General features: G+C 42.1%; 1 protein-coding gene across 1 annotated transcript; it reads left to right on the plus strand.

Moving 5' to 3' along the window:
* The first annotated feature begins 461 nt into the window (after positions 1 to 461).
* On the plus strand, positions 462 to 9,269 carry LOC115015829 (solute carrier family 22 member 13). Its single transcript, XM_029443421.1, has 10 exons — positions 462 to 1,221; positions 1,815 to 1,918; positions 5,335 to 5,489; positions 5,746 to 5,914; positions 6,063 to 6,177; positions 6,743 to 6,840; positions 6,924 to 7,135; positions 7,221 to 7,329; positions 7,935 to 8,147; positions 8,270 to 9,269. Exons 1-10 carry the CDS (start codon positions 880 to 882, stop codon positions 8,370 to 8,372), a joined length of 1,620 nt encoding a protein of 539 aa, XP_029299281.1. The 5' UTR covers positions 462 to 879; the 3' UTR covers positions 8,373 to 9,269.
* Positions 9,270 to 9,604: the final 335 nt, after the last annotated feature.

Below are 9,604 nucleotides of genomic sequence, written 5' to 3' on the forward strand. Positions count from 1 at the left end.
ATGACCACATACACTATGTGTGACTGACACTATGATACCGGCTATAAGTGATGGAGTCTTACTGTAATTCAATCTTCCAGCAGCCGATGGCAGCAGAGAGCCTGTGAAGATGTGTTGTTGAGGATGTTTGTTGCACATTTATAGCAGACATGTGTTGTGTATACTATAAATAAACAATGGGGAATTGTAACTCAACAATGTGATCGGCACGTGCAATTGATGCTTAAATGATTTGCATGAATAAAACGCGTTATAATAAACCCATTCGCCTATAGGATCACTATAGTGTTGTGAGTCCTGCACTGGAGCATCTGTTGTGGGGTTTTGTAACGAGGCTATAGCCCTGCCCTACGGTTACATACACGCTCCCTACTGCTGTTATACAAAACGTGTGTGGGGTTCCCCAGATATTGCACCGCGTGGAAGACAGCAGAAGCATTGTATTGGATGCTTGTCCAACTTTCTCACATTTTAAACAATGGATCCAATGAGGACTGCTTTGCATTTAGTTTTTCATGCATCAAGAAGTTTCCGTTATTTGGTTTCCACGTTATTTTGAGAAGTCATCATTCAGCGAAACTGACCTTTGCACTTGATCGACCTGTGTGAACCCTGGTGTGGAGAGAAAACGGCTTGCAGCAAGGGGAGACGTTTCTGCGTGTCAGGTCATATCAGGCCTGCTAAAGATGGATCCTGTTGGTAGACAGCAGCTGGACTGACTACACAAGTACATGGGATTTGACGTAAACTACCTTGTTTACCTCCTGAACAACACCCCATAGCTCCCCACCGCTCCTCTGGTCTATCTATTGCCTGCTGGGTGTTTACACTCAGGTCTGGATTAGATCCAAACTCCAAATTGACCCATATTTCCCCAAAATGAATTTCGACCAGATCCTCTCTGCCATCGGAGGCTTTGGCAAGTATCAGAAAACTTTGTACGTATGGATCTGTTTACCCCAGATCCTCCTCGCCTTCCACATGATGGTGAGCATCTTTACCGGATCCACGCCGCCCCACTCCTGCCAGGAGAGCTCGCTCTCAGTGGCCGGGAATAAGTCCTCCTTCCCCGGTACACTCAGTGTGAACTTCAGCCTCTCGAATTCCTCCTGCTTTTATTCCGATGTGCTGCAGCTGCAGGGCAACCGGACTGCGCGCGTCCCATGTACACACGGGTGGGTGTACAGCAAAGAGACTTTTCAGAGTACAACAGTCACCGAGGTATAGTAGCATGCTGATTTATTTTTATTTTTATTTGTTTGCATAAGGAAAATATACAAAACAAGAGATTGGAACATGAGAGATATAGTCGAATCAACGAAGTTGGAGAATATGCTGCAAAACATGAATACCATCAAACAAACAAAAGAGATAAACAATCAGTACAGAAATAAAGAATGATTCATCCGTTTACTTATTAAGCTTTTATCATTTGTCAGTCGACTTTCAGCAAGAAGTCAAATAGATGTATTCCCCAAAATGTCAAACTACTTCTTTAAAGCTAAATTTTGACACATTTCAGGGATTAAAGCCTTAAGGCTCTATATTACATCTGTCAATATCCTAGCGGTGCATATTCCCATCTCCCCCAATGATACACCTCATCATATTACCATAAACCAACTGCAACACAGTGAGATGTATCCTTGCCCAGCTGGAATGCAGCCTTGGTACCATATGTTGTTATAAATCACTATGGACTGACTTTTGAGTAGCACAGACACACAAGTGATCTCTGCTGGAACACTTGTCCTTGTTTTTCAAATGTAAAAAACAACAACCTTGCAAACACTTTGGTTTTTCCCTTCTACTAGTGGGACCTGGTGTGCGACAGAGCTGGACTGAACAGTCTGGGTTCGTCTCTCTACATGTTTGGTCTGTTGGTGGGATCTGTGCTGTTTGGATCCATGGCTGACAGGTACGCTTTTGTTGTTACTCTTTTAGCCTGCAGACCCTCACAGCATGGCTGCAGGGGCAGACACTTGTGGAGGCTTTTGCATATGGGAGCCACATGTACGTACAAAGGGCACGTCATGCTGGTTGAGTTGAAAGGCTGAGGTGTTTGACTGATACTGTTTCTTCTTCTAAAATATTCAGTGTCATGGTGGGAACATCGTTAAAAAAAAGCTTGTTCTTCATTAATTAATTCCACCTTTATTTAAAATCATAAATACATAGAGGTAGAGACCCCATTTACAATATAGCCAAGTTTAAAATAATAAGAAAATAAATTGCTCTAAGGATAAAAAGCTTTAGATTGTTCTGCATATTATTCCAGGTCGCAGGTGCACAATGAGCAAAAAATGGAGTTTCCAAGTAAAAACATCCGACACCTGCAACTCCATCCAATCATATGAGCGTGTTCAATCAGGAACCACATTAAAAGACAACAATGTAGTTATGCAAGTGTGTAAAGGAACAGCAAGGGCCTTATAAATAACTAAACCCAGCTCACAATGACGAGTATTGTTATTCAAATCAAATCAAATCAAATTTATTTGTATAGCCCAATATCACAAATTATACATTTGTCTCAGTGTGCTTTACAGACTGTACAGGTTACGACATCCTCTGTCCTTAGACCCTCGCATCGCACAAGGAAAAACTTCCTAAAAGAAACCCCAAAATTAAAGGGGAAAAAATGGAAGAAACCTCAGGGAGAGCAACTGAGGAGGGATCCCCCTCCCAGGACGGACAGACGTGCAATAGATGTCGTGTGTACAGGATAAACAACATAGTACAAATACAACATTTGACAGAAATTATGTTGTGTTGGAAAAAAAAGAAATAGAAAGTATGGATGAATCCAGGAAAATGTCAATAAGGCTTCCCGGTGTCCAGCAGGACCAGGTCAGCAGGCGCTGTCACGATTCATGATCCTGATGTAAACTTTATCAGTGGCAACCTGCCACATGAGAGACAGACACTCCGGGGATGATACCCCGGATGATGAGTTAGTAACATACATTTACATAAATGCATACAGATAGAGAGGGAGAAGAAGAGAGAGGGAGAGAAGGAAGAGAGCAGGGAGGTGTCCCCCGGCAGTCTAAGCCTATAGCAGCATAACTAGGGGCTGATCCAGGGCAAACCTGAGCCAGCCCTAACTATAAGCTTTATCAAAAAGGAAAGTCTTTAGCCTACTCTTAAATGTGGAGAGTGTGTCTGCCTCCCGAACACAAACTGGAAGCTGGTTCCACTGGAGAGGAGCTTGATAGCTGAAGGCTCTGGCTCCCATTGTACTCTTAGAGACTCTAGGAACCACAAGTAACCCTGCAGTCTGGGAGCGTAATGCTCTAGTTGGTTTATAAGGTACTATGAGATCTTTAAGATATGCTGGAGCCTGACCTTTAATTGATTTGTAAGTCAGGAGAAGGATTTTGAATTCTATTCTGTATTTTACCGGGAGCCAGTGCAGAGCAGCTAAGACAGGAGTAATATGATCCCGTTTCCACGTGCCGCTGCATTTTGGATCAACTGAAGAGTCTTAAGCGACTTTTTGGGACAACCTGATAACAATGAGTTGCAGTAATCCAGCCTTGAAGTAACAAATGCATGGACTAGTTTTTCTGCATCATTTTGAGACAGGATGTGTCTTATTTTTGCAATGTTACGTAGATGAAAGAAGGCAGTCCTTGAGATTTGTTTTATGTGGGAGTTAAACGACAGATCTTGATCAAAGATGACGCCAAGATTCCTTACAGTGGTGCTGGAGGCCAAGTTAATGCCATCCAGAGCTTCTATGTCATTAGAAAATGCGTTTCGGAGGCGTTTAGGGCCAAGTATAATAACTTGGCCCTAAAAGTTGCTAGACATCCAAGTTGCTAGACATCCAAGTTTTTATGTCCTTAAGGCATGCTTGAAGTTTAGCCAATTGATTGGTTTCGTCTGGTTTAATTGATAGATATAATTGGGTATCATCCGCATAACAATGAAAGTTTATAGAGTGGTTCCTTATAATATTGCCCAAAGGAAGCATATATAAGGTGAATAGAATCGGTCCAAGTACAGAACCCTGCGGAACTCCAAGACTGACTTTGGCTGTCATGGAGGATTTATCGTTAACACATACAAATTGAGATCGTTCAGATAAATAGGACTTGAACCAGCTTAGTGCGGTTCCTTTTATGCCAACACAATGTTCCAGTCTCTGTAGTAGAATGTCATGATCAACAGAGTCGAAAGCAGCACTTAGGTCTAACAAGACAAGAACAGAGACAAGTCCTTTGTCTGATGCCAATAGAAGGTCATTGGTAACTTTCACCAGTGCCATCTCTGTGCTATGATGAACTCTAAATCCAGATTGAAAAACCTCAAATAAACTATTATTATGTAAAAAGTCACACAACTGTTTTGCGACTGCTTTCTCAAGGATCTTAGCGAGAAAGGGAAGGTTAGATATCGGCCTATAGTTGGCTAAAACCTCTGGATCAAGACTAGGCTTTTTAAGAAGTGGTTTTATTACAGCTACTTTAAAGGATTTTGGTACGTAGCCAGATAATAGAGACAGGTTGATCATATTTAATAACGAAGTGTTAATTAAGGGTAAAACTTCTTTAAACAGTTTAGTTGGAATCGGGTCTAAAAGACAGGTTGATGGTTTAGACGATGAGATTGTTGAAGTTAGTTGGTTAAGGTTGATTGGAGTAAAACAGTCTAGATATATTTCAGGAGTTACAGATGTTTTTAAAATTCCAACAGTTGAAGTTAAGTCATTACCAATTGAGGTCAGGAGGAGATTAATTTTGTCTCTAATAATTATAATTTGATCGTTAAAGAAACTCATGAAGTCGTCACTACTGAGAGATATAGGAACAGAAGGCTCTGTAGAGCTGTGGCTCTCTGTCAGCCTGGCTACAGTGCTGAAAAGAAACCTGGGGTTGTTCTTATTTTCTTCTATTAAGGAAGAGTAATAAGCTGCTCTGGCATTACGGAGAGCCTTCTTATACGTTTTAAGATGATCTAACCAGACTAAACGAGATTCTTCCAATTTAGTGGAACGCCATTTACTTTCAAGATTTCTCGACTTTTGTTTTAGTTTGCGGATTTGTAAATTAAGCCATGGAGCTTTCTTTTTCTGTTTTATGATCTTCTTCTTTAGAGGAGCGACAGAGTCGAGTGTTATTCGCAGTGAGGCTGCAGCGCTATCAACATATTATCTCCAGTAATAAATCTTATCAATTACACGGGACACTGACACTTTCATATTACTGAAATTCCTGAAGGTGTATTCTCACCCCCACTGGCCTGTAAAGCTCACACTGTCACAGTCATGGCAGGTTACTTCTGCACTGCATGTGCAAACCTATGTCCACGTCTCTCTCTGTGTGCAAGGTACGGCCGACGCTTCATCCTGCTGCTGTCCATCGCTCTCCAGACCGTGTTTGGAGTCGCTGTGGCCTTTGCACCCAACTTCCCCGTCTATGTGACTCTTCGCTTTCTAGTTGGCACCACGATATCTGGAGTCATCATCAACGCCTTTGTACTTGGTACTAACAAAGCACAGATACTCACATCCCTCACATATGGATTATGTAAACTGGATCAGTGGACAGTCTGCACATATTGTACTTTAAGCGTTATAACGGCTCATGCTTTCTTCTGCTGTTTCTTGCCCGATCCCACAACACAAACCTTTGCCACTCCTCCCACTACCTTAAAGCTCCACACCACCTCCCCAGTTTAACCCTCTCCCCATGATTCCTCCTCTCCTCTCCTTCCAAACTCTGCCCTGTTTTTTCAAAGGCACTGAGTGGACGTGCACCAAGAGGCGCATGCTCGCCGGTATCACCACCGACTACGCATTTGGTCTGGGCTACATGCTGCTCGCAGGCTTAGCGTACTTTATACGAGACTGGAGAAAGTTGCAGCTGGCTATATCAGCCCCGGGCTTCCTGCTCGTCTTCTATATATGGTGGGACATTTAATGAGCATCTGAACATTAGATCCAATGTGCATTCATACATGTTAGTGTATTATATGTTTAAATGATTGTCTTGCCTCTGTCCACTCTTTGTCCTCTCCCTTCCCCCCCCCTGTCTGCTCTCACCTTCTCCTGTCAGGGTTCTTCCTCAGTCTGCCAGATGGTTGTTGGCCAACGACAGGAGGGAGGAAGCCATCGCACTCCTCCGCAAGGCAGCGCTCGTTAACGGGCGGGTCTTACCTCCTGCTGTACAAGTGTGTCTCTCTGCATTTCACTACTCTGAGCTCGCTAAGCTTGTCTAATGTGTGTGTGTGTGTGTGTGTGTGTGTGTGTGTGTGTGTGTGTGTGTGTGTGTGTGTGTGTGTCTGCTGCATGCAGTATGATCTGCTGAAGATGAATCTTTTTGTGAAAGGATAAGGATGATGTTACTCTATATTTTTATTATGGTCAACAAACCCTTTTCTTGAGTGGTATACATTATGTCATCAAACCTTGATAATATATATCAATATATATATATATGGCTTTTTATTTCTTAAAACCGCTATGCACTGTAGTTTTTAGTAAATGTAATTGAAATTGGAGTAAAAGTGAGTTTGCTGGGAACTATTTTCAGCTGGGGATGAACACACATTAGGTGTGCTGGTGACAGGACAGTGTATGTGGGATGTGCAAACAATGGGTTCATTGATTGAGCTCTATGGCACAGAGAAATAACACACATCTTTGGTCTTTCTTTCGTTGGATTTGTTAAAGAATGAGAACATTTTGAATATCACCAGCCTCATCTTCTAAAGCTTTTGCTTTACGTGTGTCCAGGTTGAGAAGTTCGGCGGAGGGAAGAGAAGTTATTCAGCAGTGGATCTCGTACGAACACCTCAGATGAGGAAAAGGACAATCATCTTGTTCTTCCTCTGGTAAGTTATGTGTGCATGCTCGTATGCTTTATAGTTTGTTTTACCTCAATAACAAATCCCTTTGTATTCCCTTCGCACCGCAGGTTTGTGAATGTGCTGGTGTACTACGGCCTCTCACTGGGCGTGTCCAGGTTGGGGACAAACCTCTACTTGACACAGTTTGTGTTCGGGTTGGTTGAGATTCCGGCTCGTTCTCTCGTGCTGCTCGTCCTGCCCTTCAGTCGCAGACTCTCCCAAAGTGCATTTCTGGCTGTCGGGGGTCTCGCCTGTCTGCTCATACTCGCTGTCCCTGCAGGTGGGGTGGACACTGTGCATTTAATGTCATCTCTGTCCAAACCTTAGAAACATCACTTTGTTTATTTTGCTCCTCCTGCCTGTAGATTATCCCAATGTCCAGACCGGTCTTGCCCTGGTGGGGAAGTTTGGTATAACAGCTTCCTTTGCTATAATCTATGTGTACACAGCTGAGATATTCCCCACTGTGCTTCGGTAAGACTCGTCTATCAGTACGCTTTTATACCACTTTTCTTCCCAAGGGCCTTGCAATAAGTCCCTATAAGATGCTTATTATTAATATAATGTGTTATAAGTGTTAATAAAAGCACCATAAACACCCTTATTGATGGATTATGAGACATTTATGTTAAAATAACTTACATATTATGTCATTGTTAAATCTTTACTAAGCTTTTTGTTGTTGTTGCTTTCTTAAGATTAATGCATATTAATACTTTAATATGCATTCTTCATCCTGTAGTTGCAAAAAAAGCATAGTTAACTGTTAATAAGTGCATAATAAAATATGCATTCATCTTAAAAAAGCAGCAAAAAAGCTTAGTAGAGGTTTAACAATGTAATGAAAGGTTATTTAAACTCAATAAATGAGTTTGTGATGCTGTTAAAAACAATTATAAGACACTCGTAAGGCTTTTATTAACATTTTAAGTGCTTATAAATGTCTTTAAAATGCCATTTTTAAGACTTAAATTGTGTTTTTACCACATAATAAGCATCTTATTACCTATTAACCTACGCTTATTACAAGGATCTTGATATAAAGCGTTACCAACTCTTCTCCCCTTGTGTTCCTACAGGCAAACAGGAATAGGTGTATCCTCCATGTTTGCGAGGATGGGCGGCGTGTTAGCTCCCATTATAAACATGCTGCATAACCACAGCCCCGCTACACCTCTGCTCATCTTCGGCACCTCCCCGCTGCTGGGCGCTGTCCTGGCCCTGGCGCTGCCAGAAACTGCCAACAGACCTCTTCCTGACACCGTGGAGGACGCAGAGAACTGGGACATAAGGTACGACAGCGTGACCTCAGTGCTCAGCCTCCACGACCCTCAACAGGATGCAAAATCTCAACGTGAAGACCCAAACGTCTGCAAACAGCTCAGTGTGTGCGTTGTGTTTTTGTCTACTACAGGTCGCCTTCCAGCAAGGAGAACCCTGACATGTCTGAGGAGACGAGCCAATCAGCAAGCAGCATCGAGGAGCAGGAGCTCCGACGTCTAGCGAGCCAGGCATAACTGTGTGTGACAGGATGCACACATATTATACAGCCTCAGCTTTGTGTCCAGGTACTGCACTTAAGATGAGACACTACAGATGGAAACATACGTTTTTTTCATGCTCTGGTAAATTGTTTTGAGATTTTTGGCTCCTTAATAACACAAAAAATACACATTTAGGAGTTTATTTTACGACTTTGCAGCGGTAGATTTCTACTAAATCCACCAAACGTCAGCCCTACATGAAGCCTCATTTGCATATTCAAACATATATCTTCAGACATTGTTATGAATCAACTGGTGAGGTTTTAATGGTGATATCTAATAGTTAAAAGATTTAATCCAAAATGCAAAGAAAGAAGCCAGAAATCTCCAACTCAGCAGCACTTGCATTCACCGAGAACTTTGAACATGGTTTCGCACAATGTTCAGATTTCTGTTCCGGGAAACGTACGCACAGATTTAATAACATGCCTGACTTTGACGGTGAGATCTATCAGTTTACCAATTAACTCGCAGTGTGTCGTCTCTACACTTCATCCTCTACACGCAGTACATGAGGATCTGATTAAGAGCTCCATGTAAACCCACTGAACCGGCACGCAGGTGAACACGCGCACAAAGCAGGCATTCATATTTGATGCCAAGGCAAATCAACAGCCGACTGTTTTACGAGATGCAGTTATAAACCTTTGGTCGTCCTTTACGATGTTCCATTTCTCAAATGTTTACACCTTTATTTCAATTTTGAGAAGTGGTTTTGATATATTTTTACACGCAGTATGTGGGGAGACGGGATGAATCATTCCCCTTCAGACAGAAACGTCTGTTTATGTGTTGATTTGAAGAACTTTAGCAGCCGGCCTCTCTGAAGCAGAGCGCAGTCCTGTTTAGCAGAGAGTGTTATGACTTCGTATGAAGAATGTTAGATTTTTGCATTGAAATAAAAACACTTTTATATATTTGTATAGAAAAGTGCACCATGTCTGGACTGTTGTATCTTAATGCTGTACTGAACAAGCAACTGGCTGGTTTTCTATGTTCTCATTCTCAAGAGAAATAAAGCCAGTCGAATGAGATTACATGCAGTTAACTTTATTATACCTAATTTAGCTTTATGAATACTATAGGGAGTGGATATCTCAAGCATGTTTCCGTTTACTTGAAGTGTTAGAGCTGGTCGTGTAATATGCAATGTAGCTCAGACTCCATTACTCCCAAAGCAAAGCAGCCAGCATGCGATCTGTTCC

Source organism: Cottoperca gobio, chromosome 11, assembly GCF_900634415.1.
Source record: "Cottoperca gobio chromosome 11, fCotGob3.1, whole genome shotgun sequence".
NCBI lineage: Eukaryota > Metazoa > Chordata > Actinopteri > Perciformes > Bovichtidae > Cottoperca > Cottoperca gobio.